At 57.7% G+C, this 21,612-nt stretch overlaps 2 protein-coding genes across 5 annotated transcripts in view; both read right to left on the reverse strand.

Annotated features, from left to right (window-relative positions):
- Nucleotides 1–6,316: 6,316 nt before the first annotated feature.
- NRARP (NOTCH regulated ankyrin repeat protein) lies at nucleotides 6,317–8,025 on the reverse strand. The gene has a single exon (XM_031601470.2). The coding sequence runs from the start codon at nucleotides 7,913–7,915 to the stop codon at nucleotides 7,571–7,573; it is 345 nt and encodes a 114-aa protein (XP_031457330.1). The 5' UTR covers nucleotides 7,916–8,025; the 3' UTR covers nucleotides 6,317–7,570.
- A 3,777-nt stretch (nucleotides 8,026–11,802) lies between these two features.
- Nucleotides 11,803–21,612, reverse strand: part of EXD3 (exonuclease 3'-5' domain containing 3) — a 247,190-nt gene continuing 237,380 nt past the window's right edge. For 2 of the 4 annotated variants that reach the window (XM_031601473.2, XM_090121057.1), the window contains exons 22-23: nucleotides 19,900–19,993; nucleotides 11,803–14,409 (exon numbers count right to left, since the gene is read on the reverse strand). In XM_031601473.2, the coding sequence (XP_031457333.1) occupies nucleotides 14,096–14,409; nucleotides 19,900–19,993 (408 nt within the window). In that variant the 3' untranslated portion in view covers nucleotides 11,803–14,095. Of the gene's footprint in view, nucleotides 14,410–16,269; nucleotides 16,342–19,899; nucleotides 19,994–21,612 lie in introns of all 4 variants that reach the window. The other 2 variants (XM_090121061.1, XM_090121060.1) reach the window with 2 other exon arrangements.

Below are 21,612 nucleotides of genomic sequence, written 5' to 3' on the forward strand. Positions count from 1 at the left end.
CCATGCTGTTAGGAGCACCCTGGGAGCCCAGGTTCCCATGCAAGGACACAGTTTGCTGTGCTACACACACAGATTTGTGGCCTTTCACTGTGAGGACAGTCCCATGTCCCATGTCTCTTACAGAAGCTGGTGCCATTCTCTGTTCTCTGTTTTCTGAGGGCTGTCCCACCTGTCACCACCTCCCATCCCAGATCTCTTGCTGGCCTATGCCATCGGACAGCCCCACCTCAGTCCCCCGTGCAGCCCAGAGCCAAGCAGTGCTGTGATGGGCAGCATGGAGCCCTGGTGACCCATGTAACTACAGCTGCAGGACCCATGGTGGAACATGGCCCAGTCCGTGGAGAAGGCACATCATTATGATCTCAGTCGCCTTCCAGACTCTTGCCTGTATTGATGCAAGCACTGAACTATGGACAGCTTGTTTCTCTTGAGGTGTCCTAGTGTGCACATGACATCCATGGAAGGAAATGGGATGTCCTCTATAACCTGGGCAGAGATGATCTGGGACATGACAGGATACCTCAGGAGCAGAAGTAGCTCAGGTGTGAGCACCTCCATCACTCCCTGTCCTCATGACCATGAGGAAGATCGAGCACCACCTCAGATGGCCTCCCCAGGACTTGGGTTAGAGATTCATGGGCCTTGAGGTTCCGTTTCAACCCTGGCCATTCTGTGATTCTGTGAGCTGAATCCCACGCTGCTGACCAAGCTGCATTGGCTGTGCTTGATGATTGCTGCCACCCTGTAAACACACTTTTCAATGTTACCAATAGCCCCAGCTGCTGGAGCCTTAGGACTCCATCACAAACTAGAGCTGCATCTCCATTTCCGTCCGGGAAGGTACAAGAAGAAAATGTCCGTGCTCATCCATTCTCCTTCCCAGAGAACAGCCACATGCCCACAGGTGTCCCACCACCTACCACAGTGGGACCTGAAACCCCCAGTGAAGGGACCCCCACCCCTGCTGCATGCTGTGGGACTGCCCCATCTGATCTCTCTGGATGCTATGTACAGGCCATGCCATATGGAGAGCAGTGGGGTCCCGTGATGGGAGCACAAGGAATGGCCCCCCCTTCCTCACCCATCCTCCAAGACTGGCTGCCCTGCCCGCTGGGATCAGACACTGGGTATCCCCAGCCCCATCCCTGCTGTCACACTGCAGACACTGGGGGTCCTCACCTCTTTATGCCCCAAACCTCCCAATTCCACCACCCAGGGTGAGCACGGCCCTGACAGAGGAGCCCAGCAGACCCAGGGACAAAAGATGTGGCCCAGGTGGAAGGACAGCCTCTCCTTGTGCGGTACTGCGGCCCTTTTGTCCCACGGCACCTCCCTGGTGCCCAGGCAGCACAACGGGTGCAAGTCCTTTCCTCCATGGCTGCATGGAGAGGGACCACGGGGCTTTCTCTTTAATGCAATGCTATGAATACTCGGGGTCTTTCTGCTCGCTGTTTAATAGATTTGAATGTGAAAAGGTGGTGGAATTGGGAAGAGAGAAGGGGAGGGGGGGGAGCAGGCCTCTTTGTTCGGGGATGCTGCTCCAGCCCGGGATTTATTTGGCATTTGGAGGGCTCGGGGTCTTTCTCTCCTCCCCAGCCACTGCAAAGGCTCTCTCCCTTTTCTGCCTCATGCTTATTAGCATAGCAGCTGCTCCCTGAGAGGGGCTAGTCAAGAGAAAAGGATAGAGGCGTCCAGGAAATGAATAGGAGGGAAAAAAATAGCTTAAAAGGACGGGAGCTTTGAATGGGGGGGAGTTGTGAGTGGACGGGGGGAGGCTCGGCGTTGTCACCATCGCTGCGAATGTGAGCAGGGTGAAATGCAGAGAGTTGCTGGGGATGGCAGCACGGCTGGGTGCTGTGCTGGGGGATGAGAACACGCTCCTGGTGCCATGTGCAGGGTGCTGGGTGCTGGGTGCTGCTCACTGCTCCTCCTGCGGGCACTGGGGACTCCAAGTCCTGACTCTATTGATGCTGCACGGAGCAGACAGTGCTGTGGGGTCCTCTGGCCTGAGGGGTTTTGGGGCTGCTGCAAGATCCCACTGCTCACCATGGGGCACTCTGCACACTTGCAGCATCAGCTCCTCTGCCAGCTCCTCAGCTGAGTGCTTTAGGTGTCACTATGGGAAATCAGGGAGCTGCCACTCCATTCTTGTGGCTTTGCTGTAGGAGAGCCTGACACGCTGTAGCATCCCAGTGAGAGCTCCTGTGCATACAGGAATGAACTGCCAGGGGCCTGATCTTGTGCAGAGAACTTGGGAGGGCTCTGGGCACATTTGGAGCCCATCTTTGCAATTGCATCATATGTGATATCATTACTTTTGGCTGGGGATAGGTGAGACATGTTTTGCTAGCTGGAGAAAACAAGAAATGAGGTTGCAGTGCACTCCCAGGGGTGAATGGTGCTGTTTCCAGGCACTCTCCTCCATTGTACCACTCACTTCCAGCCAGAACCTTTAGGCCTTATGCAAAGGCTCAGCACACCATCCAGCTCCCAGCAATGCTCTGCAGAGCTGTCAGCTGCTGCCAACATTCCCCTGAGCAGGATGCTCATCCAGCTGAGCTGGGTGCACCCACAGTGGGGCTGGTGGGTGTTGGGTTGGGCAGAGGCAAGAATGGACTTGGTGGATCTGCAGCAAACAGCCAATGCTGTGTCTGGGTGTCTGTGACTCTCTGAACTACCGTGTGCTGCCAGAGCTGCTGCCCAGATCAGATGTGGTGCAGAAAAGGGAGTGCCTTCCTGGGAAGCTGCTTCCTTGAAAGCAGCAGCCCCTGAGCAGCACTAAGCGTGTGTTGGATTCAGGCTGTGCAAAGAGTTTCCAGCACACGCAGTTGTCCCAGCACCCTTTTCCTGTCACCCACACAGGTGCCCAGCATCCCCTCTTTCCATTCCTCCACCCATCCCTCTCTGTCTCCCTGGCCACACTCCCATACCCCTTTCTTCCAACCCCTTCCATCCGCCATCTCTCCTTCCATTCCCATCAATCCTTTCATTCTTCCCCAGGCATCTCTCCATCCCCATCTCACCTGCTGTCCCCAGATCTCCTCTGTAACCCCATCTCTCCATCCACACAGCTTCCCCCACCTCCAGACCCAATCCCTATCCACTGCCCTCCACAGAGAAAACCAAACCTGGACAGTGCTGTGGTCAGCAAGAGCAACCTGATAACAGAAGCAGCCAAGAACTGCCTTACATCCCTATCTCTGCCTCCCACTCTTTGTGAGCTCCACTGGGGGACAGTGATCTTAGGTTCATGGAGAGCACTGCAGGAACAGGATGGCAGCCTCCAAGCCCAGCAAAGGAGGGATCTGAACCTTCACAGCCAGATGTGGCTCAGTCCCACATCCAACACCGCAGTGACTTTGGGCCATGGCAAAATGGGATGATATCAGAGTGTCCTGCAGGATGTGGCTGCAGGGCCTCACGTAATGTGCTCCGGCCCCGAGATGCTGCTGCAGGCAGTGTGCTGTGACCACCCCACTGCCCCACTGTGCTCACATCAAGGGTTGTCACCCCAGCAGTGGGCAGTTGACGGTTGAGAAGTGGCAAAATGCTGATGCTGGGAAGGAGGAGAGCTGGGCCAGGCAGACTGAGCTGCTGCCTCCTCCCCAGCACCCAACAGTGGGCAATTGTGGTTTTTAAAAAGGTAACTCCTATTCGGATCTCCAGGCTGTGGCATTATCATAGTCATACAAATGCCCAACAAAGCATCTATTTAAAATGTACTGAATTTTGATTACAGCCCTTCCCCTCTCGCTCGCTCACTGTCTTTCTTTCTCATTCATTACTTACTGTGTTAAGCTCCCCAAAATTCAAATAAAATCCCACCTCCCCCTCCCCCCAAACCCATATGCATTGTTTGATTCAGCTCTGATGTCTGGGCTTGACGAATGAAGGCAAATATAAGAGAAGACAAAGCTGTCAAACTTCTCGGGGCTGTGTTGACTTCCCATCACCCCTGCGGACGGACAGGAGACCGATCCATCTGTTTTGGAGTCAGTAGCACAAACAAAAGCAAAAGACAATGGCAGGAAGCACTTGAAAGTTCAAATTCTTTCTTTGGTTTCTCTTGGAACAACAGAACCTACGTAATGTGGCCAGCGGACAATAACACGCAGCCAGGGACACACAAAAATGCCAGAAGAATGTGCTTACGACACAAAACGTTCCAATATTTTTGTTTCGTTGGAACAGAAATAGAAAAGGAAAAAAAAAAAGAAAAGCAAAGAGCGAGCCTTTGGAGTTCCTAGATTTCTTGGACTGGGTTTCTTTAGAGAGGAGCGCTGCAAAGCTGGGTGGCTGCAGGCGGTGCAGCAGGGCTGGGGGCAGCTGAGAGCTGAGCACCCATGCACAACCCCAGCCTCAATGCTGGGGATGTGAGAATGGCACTCAGCACCCAGCTGAAATGCCTGCAGAGGGACTCCTTGGCACCCAGACCTGCTTCTCCTTGGGAAACCTGTCCTTGAGCTCGTGTCCTGTGCAGCCCCAGCGGGGCGAGGTGTGTGATGGAAAGCCAAGGGGTGAGCTGAGCTCAGCCCCAGGTTTCCCTTTCAGCAATAAGAAGGGCAGCTGGGTGAGCAGTGCTTGGTCCCAAGCAGAGCTGGGTGCTGCTGTGAGATGAGCACCGTGCCTTGTACAGGGCCAGAGCCCAGCAGCCAGCCCACTGCAGCCCAGCACCAGGGGAAATGGGGTAGTGGCTTTCCCCACCCCTGCAGGGGACTGAACCCCACATGCCATGGGGCTGCACCCTCAGCCACACACCAAGGGACAGGGATACCCACAAACCAACCCCCAAACCCCAGCACCCTTAGGGGCGCACACAGCCCAGAGGAGCTCTGGGGACTCCAAGCAGAACACAGCGACCCATCGGGGACATGGGAACCCATGGGCCCCACGCACTGGGAAAGAACACACAGCAGCCATTTGTTGTTTTTTTTTTTTTATAAAAAGATCAATGAAAAATTTATTTATAAATTTCGCACTCTGGGGCTACACGTCTATATCATACACTCAGGAATATGCTGTACTGTACAGACTTTATCCAGTTAGAAATGATCATATAGTGACCCACATACAGCTTCAATATAAGCCTAAAAATTCTTAACATTAATTAACATAATTAAAAAAGGTATTTGCATCTAAAGAAAAACCTACAGAAAAACTCCTTTCTGGAGCAATCTGTGCATCAGCTTCAATGTCTGCTTATTCCACTGACATTATCAATATATTCTTCTTACAAAAATAATAATAATAATTACGAAGACGACCGCCATCAGGTGAGCAGCCACGCACGGAGGGCCCCCCCACCTGCCTGTCGTGTACCCCCCATTTTGGCACGAGGGTCAGCAGCACTATGAGCCAATGCGGGGGGTGGGGGAGCGGGGGGGGCCCTCGTTTCTATATCTGAATTGATCTGCATCCCTTTCACTTCTCAGGATGGAGAGAGGTGGGGGGCGCGGGGTTGCATAGAACATTGGAACTGGAGGGACGAGGGAGGGCAGCAGCTTTTCAGTAAAATACACAGGGATGTAAAAATACATCAACTCACAATTTCAGAGCAACCCCCCTCCCCCCTCCCCCCCCGGCATACAGTTTCCAAAATCTCAGCGCGTCCACAGCTCCAGGAAGCTGGAAAGGAACAATACTTTTCTTCACCTCACTCAGCGATTCACACAGGAGATTCACAGTCTCAATAGGTATTTTATAAAAATATAAATATGGGTTACATCACGTTGTCTTTACAACACTGGACAGAGCTCCCTTTAGACCGGGTTTATAACCAAGATTTCTTTTAAAAAATCCATCTAGAACTTGGCTTTAAAGTACACTTTTCTTTTTTTTTTTTTAATATCATGTCATAAATGTTATGACATTTCCATCGTGGCAAATCCGTTTAGGAAAAAAAAAAAAAAAGAAAACAAAAAATAAAATAAGTTGTGCAACCATCCGGTAACGACAATACAGCCTCACTGGGAAAGGTTTTGTTCCCACCCCGGGAGCGGAGCCGGCGCTGCGCGGACCCGGAGCTCCTCCGCTTCCATCGGGTCTGCAGCGCTGCGCCTCCAACAGCACGGACTGCAGGTGGAACCACGAGCCAAAGCAGAACGCTCAGTGCAACGGGAAATAACAGCGGCAGACTCGAGTTGTAGATACGGTAAGACTGGGGGGATTAAAGAGGAGAGGAAAAAAAAGCGTGTTTCCTCAAAATTTGAAACACTCACCGCCAGCATCCGACCAGAGCAGGCTCACAAACGTCACCCGCGTATATACAGACATGATAAATAGTTTCAAGACGGCCCCAGAAACCAGCAGGTAACTATTTTCTTTTTTTTTTTTTTTCCTTTTTCTTTTTTTCTTTTTAATCGTAACGGGTTGGGGGAGGGGAGCGAGGGCGGGGCGGCAGTGGTTGCTTTAGTGCAGACGGACAGAAGAGGGATGAGGGACGGGGGGTTCTGAAACGTTCCGCATTTTCCAAATGGACGCTTTTGTGCCATAGCAATAAAAGCAGCATTGCCATTAGACGTGCAGTCACTTCAAAATGCGATCGGGGCGGCTCGCTCCTCCCCCTCCCTTTCCTTTATAAATATATATATATCTCGGTTCGGGCACATATATATATATATATATATACACACACCATACACCATATAAAAGGCGGGCGGGCTCTACGCACAAAGGGATCGTTCTGCATTGAGAAGCGTTATCCAAGTTTCACCAAAAGAACGACAACCAAAGTTCCCAAACTATTTCTCAGTAGTTTTCAGGCACCTCTCGAGGCAGCAGAGAGCGCTCGCGCCCCTCTTCTGTGCAAAGCAAATCCTCTGCCTCTTACAGTTTATTTCACCTATTTTTTTTTTCCTTTTCAATTTTTTTTTTTTAATTAAAAAATAAGTTCAGGATTTGCTGATCCCCCCCCTCCCCTCTCTCTCTCTCACACACACACACGCACGACGCCGGGAGGAAGGATTCAATGTCTTTTCCTGTGGTCTCACGTGTGCTAAATGGATTCAAGGACCGGCTGAGGATGCAGACTTTCTTCGGACACCCCCAAAGAAAATAAAAGAAAAAAACAACTTAAAAAGGGGAAAAAAAAAAAAAAAAAAAAACGAACCAGGCAGGGCATGTCTGTCATATCCAATGGAGTTGCCTCAGAAAAAAAAAAAAACAAAAAACCGAGCAGGAGGAGATCAGCCCGGAGCCGCCGGGCCGGGGCACCTGCGGTGCTACAGCGCCGGGGGGACGGGAGGGGTGGGAGTGTTGAAATGAACTCGTTCTGCGGCAGAGTGCTTTAAAACCGAGGGACGGGTGAGGGGTCGGGGGGAGGATTAAATATCACCGGGAGGTGGGAGAGTTTTAAAGCATCTGAGCAGACGTCAAACTGAAACCGTGAATACTGTGAGTGCAGCCGAGGTAGACGGAAAAAAAATTACAGTAGGAAAACAACCCTCGGAAGGAAAACCAAACCGAACCAAACAACGAACTCGGAAGCGGCTGAGCGGCGGGGCGTCTCGGCGGGGCGGAAGCACGGAGCGCGCGGTCCGAGCGGCTTCGACGCGCCGGGGGCGGCCCGGCATCACCGCGCGCCGGCGGAGTATTTGGCCTTGGTGATCAGGTAGAGCACGATGTCCTGGTGGCCCCCGAAGGCGGCGATGTGCAGCGCGCTCCAGCCGTCGCGGTTGGCCAGGCGGATGTCGGCGCCGAACTTGACGAGCAGCTTGACGAGCTCCAGGTTGCCGTCGATGACGGACTGGTGCAGCGCCGTCTGCCCCTCGGGCCCGAAGGAGTTCACGTTGAACTCGCAGTTCGTCATGTTCTGCAGCAGCGACTGCAGCTCCTTGGTGTTGCCGCGCCGCACGGCCTCCTGGAAGACGCGCTGGCTGGGCGGCGCCGCGCACGGCGACACGTCGCTCTGGCTCATGCTGCCGCGGCCCCGCCGAGCCTCTCGCCCCGCATGGACGGCGCTCCCGCCGCCGCTACCCCGCGCGGCCGGGCATGCGCTGCGGGCTGCGGGCGCACAGCGGCTCCGCGCCGCCCCTCCGCCGCGCTCCGCCGCCGCGCCGCGCCCGGGCCTCTCTGGAGCGGAGCCGGCCCCGCGGCGCGGCTTTTAGCCCGCTTTTATTTGCATAACAATGGCACGGCGTGACGGACGCCGCGGGGCGGGGCGCGACGCCGCGCGCCCATTGGAACGCCCTCCTCTCGGTGGGCGGGGCTAAGGGAAGCCCCGCCCCGTACGCGCGCCCCGCCCCCGCCCCCGGCCGCGGGGGGAGGGGGCGGCGGGGGCGGCCCGGCGCGGAACGGTGCGAGACGGCTCTGCTGGGGGCGGCCGGGCTTCACCGGCTCGGCTCGGCTCGGCACGGCGTAGCCCTGCACGGCGCCACCGGCCTTCGCCCGGCTCGGCCCGGCCCGGCGCCACGGTGCTTCACCCGGCTCGCCTCGGCGTAGCCCGGTGCCACCGAGCTGCCCCTGGCTCGGCTCGGCTCGGCACGGCCCGGTCTGGCCCGGCCCCGGGTTCGGTGATCGAGCGCTGGGAGCCCCGGGGCGGGTGCGGTGCGCGGGCACTGCGGGACGGAGGGGGCCGTAACAGCGCAGCCAAAGGCGCGCGGCGACCGAAGGTGCTGGGAAAGCCGAGGTGCCGCTGCACACCGTGCCCGTTTGGTCCGGGGCAGAGCAAATGGCAGAGGGCGGTGGGAAGAGGGGACCCCCCGGCCCGAACGGGGAAGGGTGCGGGGAGGGGAAGAAGAGGCCGTAAAACCGGGGGGTGACCTCCCAGCTGTCACCTCGGACAGCCGCCCCCGGCCGTGTGCCGCGTCGGTCTGGGGATGGAACGGCACCGATCAGCCGAGAGCTGAGCTCTGCTGACATGCCGGCCTTGGGTGGGATCACTGCGAGCTCGGGACGCGGGCTGCCATGCGGGGTGTTCCCGTGGCTTTTCCCCATACTGAGGGAAGGCTGAGCCCCACCGCGGTCCACATCCATTCCCCGCCCATCCCATCCCGGTCTCCATCATCCATCTCCATCCACATCCCCGTGCACCCCATCCCTATCCCTATCCCATTCCCATCTCAACCAAATCCTCATTCCCAGTCTCATCCCGTCTCTGTTCCTATGCCATCCACTTCCCAATCCTCATCATGTCCCCACATCATCCCCAACTCAGTCCCTATTCCACTTCCATTTCCATCCCCATCTCATTCCCATCTTAATCCCATTCCCATTCCCATGCCCATCCCAGTCCCCGTCTCACGTCCATCTCCATCCCATCTTCATTCTTATCCCCACCCCGTTCAGTTTCCCCAAACCGGAGCTCTCCGTTTCCAACACGACTGTACCAAAGTTCTAACGGAGATGATGTGATGTGATTGATGTGATGTGATGTGATGGCAGTGCAGCACGGCGGCTGCGGGCACTGCGCTCCCGTTGGAGCACCGGGTTGGAGTGCCCTGGGATGTTCCCCGTGACATCCACCGTAACACTGGCACACGGCACGCAGCGCCCTTTGCTCGCGCTTCCAGACCGTCCCCACCCCACGGGGTCCCTCCCCACCACGAGCAGGAGCAGCTCACTGCGGGACCGCGCTCGCCCCGTCTGCTCCCGAACGACCCCCCGGGGCACCACTTTGGGACAGGAGGGCCGAATCTTGTGGGGTGTCAGCAGCGAGTGGGAGAGCGGGAGCTGCCCGCTCTCCCGGCTGGGGCCGGACCAGGGCAGCAGGACCCCAGCCATGCAGGTGGGGGCGGGACCCCTCCCGGGAACGGGGCCGGAGGGGCAGGAAAAACAGAGAAAAAAGATGAAGGCAGTTTTGAAAGCCCGCATTTCAGCTTCGATTCGCGTTTCGGTTTTGTAAACAGAGCCGCTCCGAGGACGGGACGGGACGGACGGGCGAACCGCAGATGGGCAGGGCCGGCTCCGCTCCGGTGTTAGCGGGGCTCGGGGCCGGGCCGTGCCGGAGCTCTGCCCGGGAGCAGAGCGGGCAGCGGTCGGTCCGGGCACCGCAGCTCTCGGGCGGCAGCGCCGGGGGCTCCGCGCAGGGAGCGGCGGGGGACGGAGCGGGGCGGGCGGCGAGGGGGCGTGCCCCCATTTAATTCATTAAAATGTGTCGGAGAGCGTGGGAAAGGCGGCGGCTTTTCTTCCCAGCGCACGGACCCGGCCGAGGGCGCGCACGCGCGCTCCCGCCGGGAACGGCCGCAGATCGAGGCGGGCCGGGGGGCGTCCCCGTCCCGGGGGGCGCGTGGGGGGGCGGTCACGGTGGGGGGCGGCGGGGCGGTGGGCGCACCTCAGGGCACGGTGCCCGCGGGGGGAGCGGATCCTGCCGTCCTGCCGCAGCCCACCCCGCGCGTTCACTCCGCTCGGTGCCGGCCCGGTCCCGCTGGCGGTGCTGCGGCGCTGCTGCCGTCCCGCCCCGAGCGCACGGCGCGTGCGTGACAGCGGGAAAACGCCGTCCAGGCGGACAGCCGCCGGATTTGACACGCTCGGAGATGGAGAGCCGCTCGTTGCTTCAGCCCTCGGCTGCGTGCGGGGCTCTCCGGCTGCGGCCCCGTGGCGCGTCTCTCTGCCGTTCCCGAGCTGGGTTTGAGGCCACGTGTGTCGGGGTGGCTCGGGGGGGACGCAGCCGTGACCTCTGCAGGACGTGCAGTGAGGAGTGACGTGAGAGGGTGGGAGCGCGTTGGCCTGGAAGTCCCAGGTGTTCTGCCCAGGTGTTGGCAGGTGTTGGGAAAGGAGCGGTCCCAGAGAGCAGACATCCTCCGGGCACGAATGTCCCCTCGTGTGGCACCGACACCTCTCTGCTGCCCCCGGCCACGGAGCACTGCACGGGGCCTGCAGCTCACAGCCAACCTCGGGCTCTCCAGGGCTGGGCCCGTGCCCAGAAACGTGCCAGATTGTTTGGAAACGGCAACCGAGCAACAGGGAGCTCACGTGGAGCATCCATAGCGTGCGGGGAGCCTCGGCCTCCGGTCTTTCTGCGCCCGCCGGCCCCGTGTGAGCCACAAAGGCACGGGGAGCCGAGCCGCTTTCCTTGAGCCGGTCAAGTATGCGGCACGGCTTCCGATCCAGATTGCACAAGGAAGGAAGTTCGCTCGGAAGGGGATGGGGATAAGGTGGGGGAGAAGGGAGGGAAGCGCATTCCTGCCTGATGAGGAACAATGTTGATAGATTCATTTGTAAACTAAAGCTGGCCCCGGTGCCAAACACCTTGTCCCCATCAAACTGCGAAGGATATGCAAGAAATACACAAGGCGAGGAGAGGAACTGCCCGATATCCGATGCGGTGTGTGAGTTCTCAGGGCTCTGCAGGGCACACTGGAGCCGCCCCAGAGCTGCACAGCAAAGCAGTGGGGAGCCGGAGGTGCTGCACTCCTGCTGCAGCAGGTGCAGTGTGAGCAGAATGTACCCCGGAACAGCTGCATGCCACCCAGGAAACAGCATTTTTTGCACCGTTTTCATCCAGCCCAGACCCCTCTCTCCCACCTTAACCCCTTCCCTTCCCGAGCTCTCAGCACAGGGTCCGAAGGTGACGCCAAGTCGTGAGACTGAAGGGACCGGATCCACTCCCTTCCCCTCCCTGCAGCCCCCGCCGGCTGCTGCTTTCCTTCTCCCCCGGCGCTGTCCCACGGCAGCGGCCCCCAGCAGCAGGCAGAGGCAGAGCAGCGCGCTCACGTCGCATCGCAGGGACCGGGCGGCTCTGCGGGAGCTGCCCCGCTGCCCTGCGAACGCACTATCAAACAGCCCCATAAAAGCACAAAAGTCCCCTTACTGCCCCGATAAACGTTAAATATTACTACAGCACAGGCAGTGGGGTAGGTTTGCTTATTTATTTATTTTTTCAAAAGAAGCAGATAGGGAAACAATATTGCAGGCTGATTAAAAAGCCGGCTTAATTCTCTTTGATCTGTCTCCACCATTGAAAACCGAACGATTTATTGCTTCCTGGATGCTGCTCAAGGCCGGCCCGGCTCGGCAGTTTGATGCTGACTGTGGGTCTGCCTGGGGACGACCTCACTGCACCTCCATGTCCTCTGTTCCGGGGCACAGTGGGCACCACCCCACACCCACCCAGCACAGCACCCGGGGGTCACATCGTGCCGTGCCCCCACACTGCCCATGGGCAAACACAGTGCTGCAGAGCTGCCTGTGCTCAGCCCGTGGTGCCCAGCCCGATGGAGCGGCTGCTGCACCACAACTGCTGCAAAAGTGACCTTGGGGTGAAAGAGAAGAGGAAATTCTGATTCCAGCTGAAGAGAGAATTAAGAAAAATGAGTTAGCACCTAGAAAGAGCGCAGGTCTGGAAAACCAGGAAATGAAACACAATTCCTTGAGGTTACGCAAAAAAAAAAAAAAAGAAATAAAAAATGCAGACAATGGAGTGGGAAGCTGTAAGGATCAATAGAAAAATGATGATGGCTGAGGGCAAGATCAGAAGGCATTTTAATCCCATTAGGAGAGATAATCTCCAGCACACCACACGGCTTGAGGTGACACTGCCTGTGTGGGGACAGTCCTTTGTGGCAGCATTCAGCAGCCAGCCTGCCTGGCACAGCACAGGGGAAGCCACCAAACCTCATGTGGGCTGTGCAGGTACCTGAGAGAACTGTTGCTAAAACAGAGCAGTTTCAGTCAGTGAGAGCAGTCAGCAGCTCCCAAGTGGCTATGGTGCATGGCAGGACTGCGGGACTCTGGGGACACCTGGGGACACCTGGGGACAGGGAATTAAAGGAAACCAATGTGGCTGTGCAGGATGCGACCCCGTAGGAAGCACAGCATCTGCACTGCCCTCCTTCACAGCTGGGAGAAGAGGCAAAGTGGTGATGGTGGCCAGGCATGGGCATCTCTGGCTGTGCATCAGCAGTGGGGCTTTGCTTTGTGACCCCCCAGAGACAGACTGGGAGGAGAGGAGAAGTGTGCTTATATCTTAGAGCCAATGTGAATGCAGCCAGCACCAAAACCCAACCGCTGCACAGCTCATATGGAAGTGAGCAGTGAGCAGTGAGTGAGGCTGGATGGCCCATGGGCACAGTCCTGCAGGTGCTGCACTGCTGGTGATGGGGTCAGAGGGGTGGAACAGGCTGTGATGGAGGTATCCAAAATCCTCTCTGCTGTCACTTGCTTGAAAATGATGTGAAACATCTGCACCACAACAGTGCAAAGAGGGACTGCTGGGTAGGGCTGATGGACACCTGCACTAACAGCATGGAGGAGAGGAAGGGAGCACAGTGTCTGGGAGGCTGTGGGGAGTTGCCTCGATCCCTTCTGACTCTGGGGGTGAGAAGCGTTGGGTATAACATCCCCGAGGGGAAGGAGCCCTCAGCATTGCATCGCCACGAGCATTTGGAGAGGGAGAGCACATCGACTCTGCTGTGTAAGCTGCCCGGGCAGGCTTTTTGCTGGCCTGTAAATGTCGCACTTAAGCCAAGAGCCCCTCGGGCCCTGTTAGCAATAACATCAGTGCCTGGCAGTTAACCGGGATTAGGGGAGGAATTTTGCAAATGCTCCTCTTTTACAGGGTGGAGTGCTTTCAGCCCATCCGCAGGCCGGGATGCAGCAGCCAGCAGTGCCCAGAGCTGTGGGATGGAGGGTGGCATCGTGCAGACGTGTCCCGTACCCACAGAGCACACTGGGCACTGGAGGTGCTTTCTTGGTCTTGGGGTCTTGGGGCAGCTGGAAGGGGGCACAGAGCAGAGACCTCCCTCAGTGATCCTTCCATGGAGAGAAGAGGGCCTTTGCTGGACAGGGACACACCTCTCCAGGATGAGTGTGCTGGGCATCAGTGGGTGCCATGGGGTTGGCAGCGCCTGCTGACATTTTGGAGTGCTCTGCCATCCTCTTGCCATGCCCAGCCTGGAGAGAGGCAGAAATAAAGCAACAGATCTGTTCCGCAGGTGCCTCTGATTTAATGCTCCCATGGAGGCTGTGTTGCCAACCGTCACCACATCAGTGCAAACATGAGAGCCCCCTACCCCGCAGACCCCAAGACATGAGCCTGTTGTCCAGCCTTACACCACAAACCCAAGCCCGCTCCCCACAGACCTGCCCAAGCTCACAGGAGAGAGCATCCCTGCAGTCCCCATCCTGACGCTGAGCCATCCCACGCCCCGTGCTGCCCTCAGCTCAGCTCATAGACACGCTGCTCATCCCCCGTGCTGACGAGAATGTCCTGAAACTGTGAGACGACGCGTCCAAAATGAGAGCCTTCCCAGAACACCTTCCCACAGCGGGTGCAGCAGTAGAAGTCAGTGAGCTCGGCTTTGTCCAGCACCCCGGGGGGGATGGCAGCCACCTGCAGGGCTGTGCCCCCCACCAGCCCCACATCAGCTCCACACGACCCCGTGCTCTCCAGCCGCTCTCCCAGTGCGGTGCCGGTGGGCTGAGCAGTGCTGCAGGTCTGGCCGGGCTTCTCCTCGCACGATGTCGGGCAGCCTGCAGGGATGAGAAACAACAGAGAACCAGTCAGCCATCAGTGTGATGGGCGAGGTCTGCGCTCAGCCATGGGAACGGCCCACCTTACCGGGCTGAACCTTCGGGAGGAGCACCCCACGCATTTGGGAGGTGACTGCCGGGGCACTGCAGGGGGGGGACGCGTCCAAAGCGCTGTCCCTGCACGACCCGGCTGTGTCCCCGCCGCGCCGGCGGATCGCTGCCATCGCAACCAAAGCACCGCAAAACCCACGGCATTTTTGGCAGCTCGGTGCGGGCTCTCGCTGCTCGCGTCCCCGCGGCGGGGGCACAGCGGGTTGTTGGATCCGGGCAGCGGAAGCGAGGGCTGAGCTGACTCTCATCCATCAGGATGCCTGGCAGCCGGGGACACGGGGCGGGCTGCGCTCGCTGCTACGGGATGACTCATTTCGGCAGGGGGGGACTCATCCTGCCCAGCATCAATTAAGGCGACAAAAGGCATCTTGCGGCTCTCCAGCGGCATTACTGGGGCTTCCAACCTGCTCCTTGCGAGGATCAGTGGGAGCTTTGTTGGGAGCCAACCGTGCCGGAGGGGGCACCAGCGCTCCTGGCTGGCTCCCTGCATCGGCACACCGGGAATTTCAGTGGGGAAAGAAGACTGAGGGCTGCTCTGTGTTCTGCATCTGTCTGGGACACCAACATTCATTCCTTCAGGGAACAAAAAAAACTCAGTTTCCCTTTATCTCAAATTTTTGACATCTGGTGAAGAATTAGGGTTCTCAGATCCCTGAGCTGCCTGGAGTGGGAACAGCAGAGGAGAACCTCTGATTCTGGGGGTTTCTCAGGAACAGAGAAACCAGCGCTCCAGGACAGAGCCTACCAGTGGGAGGACTAACACTAAACCCAACCCCAGTCCTAACCCCAACCACAACCCCAACCCTAACCCGGCATCATGCAGCCCCCAGCCCTGCACAGAGATTGGCCCTGTGCTGCAGCTCCAAGCACACTGACTGGGCTGCCTGCCTCACCCCAGGCCAGGCACTTGCTTTCCTTCAGTCTCAGTTCATAACACGCAGACAAAAATACGCCCTTTCCCCCCTTTTCTATTCATAGTGCCTGCTCACAGGACCCCAGTGTGGTGTATTCAGCCATCACCACAATAACAGCAAAGACGTTTCCTCACCATGAAACCCCCTAAAAGCCCCTGCAGCATCCCAGCCCCTCAGCATCCCAGCCCCACAGCAGGGCACTCACAGCCCCATACCCTCAGCAATCTGCTCTCCCTTTGGGCAAGCTCCATCCATCCCCCCTGGCGCCAACCTGGCTCTTGCCAAACAGGACCCCCCCCTTCTTCCCTGCCACACCTCCGACTCCCAAACACCCCGATCCCATTCCCCTGGTCGGTGTCTCTTGAGAAAGAGGCAGGCAGGGAGGAAAAGTTCATCCCTTAAAAGCCTGAGGAGAGAAAGGCAGTGATAGTCACCCAGTGTTATGCCTTTGGCCTGCACCAGCCCCCTCCCTAATTGTGGTGCTTCAAAGGGTTGAAAATGCTACATCACTTCAAAGTAACCATTTTTGAATGGGAGATTGTAAAACCCCCTCTCCCCCTCCCACCAAATTCTTCGCGGGGCTTTTGAAGATGGGCACAGGGTGCTGGCCGGGCGCTTCTGTGGGGAAAACCACGCTGGGAAAAGGTCAGAGCCCCGGAACAGAAATAGTTTTCCTGGGGGAAAAAACTTTGGGAAGGAGGGAATTTTTTCTCCCCTTGTCAATTTGCTCCGGTGGGGGGGTACCCTGTGACACCCCGCGGGCACTGGGCACACCGGGATGCAGCACTCGGTGTGGGGGGTGGGTTGGGGGTGGGGGTGAGGCATTCTGGCACACCGTGGGTCTGAGATCTACAGTTTCAAGAGGTCTGTGACGCTTCGCACCGAAGGCTGCATTCCCACCGCAGCTCTGCAAAGGAGAAATGAAAGCAATTCCTTACCAAATCAATTCGAAACACCTCTTGGGAACTAATAATCCCATTATAAAACATCATGAAAATAAAAAGCCCTTTGGCCTCTCGCTCACCTCTCCCACTCTTGCCTGGGTCACTCAGGGACGATGGAACTGGGCGGGCTGTGCAGGGCTCATGATGAGCAATGGTCAGGGCTGGGCATGGCACAGCTCCCAGGGCAGTGGGCACGGCCCCGAGCTGCTGGAGCTCAGTGAGCGCTGGGACATTGCTCTCAGCTGTAGGGTTGGGGTTCAGGTGGTGCTGCGTGGGGCTGGGTTGGGCTTGGTGATCCCTGAGGGTCCGTTCCAGCTTGGGATGTTATGTGGGTCTATGATTCTGATGGCTCCACCCCACGGGGGATGCAGAGCCAGCAGTTCTGAGGAGGGGACACCATGCAGGGACGCTGCTCAGGTGCTGCAGGGTGGGGTTGCAGCAGTCTTCTCCCAGGGATCCCAGAAGCGTGGGCCAGGAGCTGCAGCCATGAGATTCTGCCTGGAGTGGGAGGGATGTGCACCCCACACCTGCAGCCCCCAGCACTGCATGGCCACTCGAAGCGCACCGTGAAGGCGAGCGGCAGTGGTGAACTGCAGTCCCCACACCCTATTTATTCTGCAGAGCCTTGGGTCGGCTGCACAGCTCTGGGAGCCCTCGCTGTGGGACAGGGGCATGGGACGGCCTGGGGAGCCGGGACAGATGGTGTTTCTATTCCCTCTCTCAGACCAAACAACCCCTCCCCAGCCCTGGGCACCCTGGAGGTTCAGTGCCAGGACATCGGTGAGTAACCCCAACATTCCCAGAGCTGCCCTTTGTTCCCACAGCACATCCTGCCCTCTGACCCCACTTTCAGCCCGGGTCCCCCTGCGCTCCCCAAGTCGATTCTGTGCCGCACTCTCCTGCCTGGCCCCAGAGGCTCCAGGCTTTGGCAGCCCTTGTGCAAGCTGAGCCCTTCCCACAGCCCCGCAGCCGCACCCAGCTGTCATCGCACACACACGGGATACTCGTCTGTAATTAGGCAATTAAGGATTGGGTGTTTTGGAGAAAGCGCGCATCGTAAAGACTTTGCACAAGTCTGAAAGCAGACCTGGGAGCATTCTTGGAGTACAAAGGTGCATGGGAAACCTCACCGTGGTGAAAGATTGAACTTGATAAGAGGAGTTACAAGCCTGAGAAACACACTGGATTGCAGGGCGCTGAAGATGCCTGGTTATCTTTTCCTCCTCTCTAAGTCAGATAAGCCAAGGACAAAGGACTTGTGATTGTGCAACCTGGGCTGCAGCGGCCAGGCCACGTTCTTGAGACGTTCCCAGGGTGGTGCTGGGCGGAGGAGCTCAAGGCAAAGGGGCACCTTCAGCAGCTCCAATTGCTGTGCCGCCGTGGGAGCAAAGCTCACTGGTTCTTGCACCCAAAGTTGGCAGCCAGGCAGGAGCAAAGCTTCGTGTGGCCCCTGTGTGTGCTCCTGCCATAATGCCTGCTCCCAGTCCTGCACAGTATATCCTCAGTCCCATCCCTGCCCCATATGGAAGCTCCCAGCACCATGCTGCACCCCGTGGGGTAGGAGACTTGTTGCTTGGTTTGACGCTGAAGGAGTTGCACCCCAGCTCTGTGGGTGCAGCCTCCTGGGGACTGATACAGGACCAGTCCCCTTCCCTGCTTGCAGAGCAGCCCAACATGTGCAGGGCTGTTGGCAGCTCCTGCATGCTGGGGCTGCGCTCTAGCTGAGGTGGGGAGGAGGCCCAGGATGCTCCACGGGTGTGAGAGCAGTTGTGGGATGGCACAGGGACCGTGCACCCTTCCCATGTGCCAGAGCAAAGCCACATGTCCGATGCTCAGAGCAAAGCCACATGCCGCAGATCATGGAAGCAGGGCAAGAAAATATGCATCCATCCTCAAGCTTTTGGACACAAGGGAGCAGAGCCCCTGGCTGAGGAAAAGGCTCTGGACTCCAATGCCCTGCCTGGGAACTGCTGTGCTCCCTGCCCACTCGCTGCCGTCCTGCAGCTTTTCCTTTGCCTGCCTGCATTGGCAGAGCATCCCAAAGCACCAGGGCGCCATGCCAGATGGTTTTACCACACTGACTAAGCAAGAAGCTTCCCTTGGCCAGACAAGAGCCTATGACATAACCCATCCACCTGGGTCATCCAGGAGCATGCATGCTGCCAACGGCCTCCAGCCACATCACACCTTGCCTGTGCCACGTGGGGACCCACAGCAGCATCACCTCTCAACTGCTCTGTCCCCAGCCGGCTCTGGGCAAACAGCCCACCAGGAAAGCTGCTCTGAGCACCCCAATAGGACAAAGGCATCATGAGGCAAAACTGTCTGGGCTTGAAGCAACTTTCAGCACTTCCATCAAAGCCTCATGCAAGGAAAATGCAGCTGTGTCAGGGAAAACGTTCCCTACAACCTAGGTGTGAGGCTTCTTGCCAAGGCTAGGTGCTGGATGAGCATCTGCCCACGGTCCCAGAGATAAATCTGAGCTGATGAATTGCCCATGTGGGAGAGCAGTGGGGTGCAAAACCCCCATGCTGTATGTGGGGCAGAGCCGCTCCCCTCCGCCCATCCTACTTCAGCTCACACAGATGCTCTGAATCTCAGCAACATCCAGAGAACTCTAAATAGAGTCAGAAATCCAAGCGTGGCTGGGCACAGGGTCACGAGGAGCTCCCTGGGATCTGCAGCTCAGGCAGAGCCCAGCTGGCACAAGTCAGCTTTTATTTCACACCTCTGTGGCAGCAGAACACCGACCCCATGAGGGTGCTGAGGTGTTTGCTGCTGCTGGCTGCCCTGAGGGATGCTCCCTGGCATGGCCATGGCCTGCGTGGGGCTCCTGCAGCCCTGGGTCCTTCCCCACTGACCTCATCCCTCTGTAACAGGGGAAGCGGGGATGTGGGGGATGTTCCCCATTGCTCAAGAGGGTGTGGAGGGTGCAGCAGCTGAGGGTCCCCAGAGAGGCCATGTAGAGAAGTAGCGGTGCCATGTGAGCCCCCCCAGCTCCATCACCCCCTCCTGATGGGGGAAGGGGAAACTGCTCGCACGGCTGAATGCAAACCACAGCATTGCTATTTCCCATACTCCAGAACTGGCGGAACAGGCCGGGCTGGTCCCTGGGTACACACAAACAGTGAGTGCCCTCACCAGAGAAACCACCAGGAGGATGTCCCGGCATTTCTGGAAGCGCAGTGCTCCCAGGCTGCTGGCACCATGGGAAAAGTCACCACATTCACTGTCCTGAGCCACACGTGTGGCTCCCAGCAAAGCCACAGCTGGCCAGGAGCACACAGCAGCCCGTGCCTTGCACTGCCTGCTCAGGCAGATGGGCAAACTGAGGCTGTGCTGGGACGTGCATGAGTGTAACGGGGCTGGGGGGAGCTTGGCAAGGCTCAGCAGGTCCATACGCAGCTGCAGCCTGATGCTGAGGGTCTCCACCCTTCATCAGGGAGAAATCCGGTGCACACAGCCCTGCGGCAGCAGTGGGACACAAATCTCTGCCTGCCCTCCTCCCACTGCCCTCTCACCTGTGCTGTTGTCCCCCATCGAGTTCCTGCTGCCCTCTACCAGCTGCCTCATTCTCTCCTTCGGGACTTTCAGGTATTTGTCACAGTTGCACACCTGGGAAAAGAGTGGGGGGAGATGGTGAGGTGATGGCTGGGATGTCTGTAACCTCGAGCACCAGCCCCATCCTTGGGCTTCCCAACTGAACACATGGGGACACTGAGGCACGTCCCACTGAGCTCAGGGTGCTGCCAGCAGCCAGGCATGCTCAGCCTCCCCTTGCCCTCCCAGAGAGCACTGTAAGATGCTGGAAAGCAGCAGGTTGATTGCCAGGATGTTCCAAACATCTTTTTTCGCTATTTGTTTTGAGGTGCTGTTTTTTGCTTGTGGAGTAATTTGAGCACGCTGCATGGAAGGAAAGCAGTGAGACAGGTGCATAACTTCACCAACAAGAACAAGTTTCCTGCCTGGGGGTTTGCTCCAAAGCCTGTTGAAACCAAAACAGTTTCCACTGCCCAAGCGGGCACCATGTGGGCCCTCGGCATGTTTGCGGCGTGCCGGCTGGAACGGCACCAGGGTCACAGCGAGGTGCAAAGATGCCCCTTCTTCCCACACAGCTGCCTCAGCAAGGATCATTTGTTTGAAAATGAGCTCTGCCCCACAGCAGGAGGAGCGATTTCCATCTGCAGCCTCACGTCTGTAAAAGCACCTCTCGATCCCCAGAAGACACCAGGCTCCAGTCCCTGAAGGCAGAGACTGAGGTGGGCAGAGCTGTGCCACCACAGCCAGGTGTCCCGGCCACATCCTCAGCACTTCCACAGCAGCTTTATCTCCTTGACCTGCAGGATGGAGGGCAGCACACAGCCCCATCTCAGCCCCCCAGGCTCCCCATTCAAACCCAAAGCCAGAGGAGATGAAAATACAAAATCCCAGGATAGCAGAAGGAAGATCTTTTTCCTGTGAGAGCCTCAATTTTCTGAGGGGCCACATCAACACTTTGAGTTATCAGATCATGAAGGAGATGTCACTTTCTAATTTCACTGCCAACATGTCAACAACTGGCAGAGGCTGCCTGATCCCATATGATCTGATCTCAGGCTTTGAGTGCTCAGATGAGGCAGAGCTGGAGATCTCACAGCCCATGTTCCTTTTGCCTCTCACCTCCCCTCTTTCTTCTCTAGCTCTGCCCCAGCTCAGCTGTGCCTGTGAGCAGCTCCTGGGAAGGGAGGGGACCAGATCCATGCTGGAAGATGGCAGAGAAGAGAAAAGGAGCATGAAGGGATTCACAGGTGGCCTGGGAAGATGGACAGACCTGGTCCTGTGTATAGGACAGGTGTCACCTGTTGCTCTGGGACTGCACAGTCCTGGAGCTGCTGTGCAGCAGAGCCGGATTCTGCAGCTCAAGGATGTCCCAGCCTGCACAGCTCAGCTCCACTGCTGCCCTGACACCATAGCTATCCTGCAGCCCTCACTTTGGGGCGTTCTGGCCAAGGCTCCCACCTGCTCCATGCCCTGCTCTTCCCCACCTCAGGAAAATTCCTCTGCTTTGCTGAAATCCAGCACTGCTGTGACCCAGGGACAGCACAGACCCTGGGGCCACATACACCGTGCCCATGTGTTTCCTATTGCCTGGGGCTCCTGAACATTGCTGGGAGGTTCTGTGCCCCCACCACCTCCAGAGCCCCTAGGCCTTCCCCATCCTCAGCTCCCAAGCACAGAGCACGCTCCGGAGCCAG

The sequence above is a fragment of the Phasianus colchicus genome, chromosome 19, assembly GCF_987193195.1.
Source record: "Phasianus colchicus chromosome 19, bPhaCol1.hap1.1, whole genome shotgun sequence".
Taxonomy (NCBI): Eukaryota; Metazoa; Chordata; class Aves; order Galliformes; family Phasianidae; genus Phasianus; species Phasianus colchicus.

Excerpts from the sequence above, each read along its gene's own strand:
- NRARP (XM_031601470.2), bottom strand. The coding sequence starts at position 7,915 with ATGAGCCAGAGCGACGTGTCGCCGTGCGCGGCGCCGCCCAGCCAGCGC.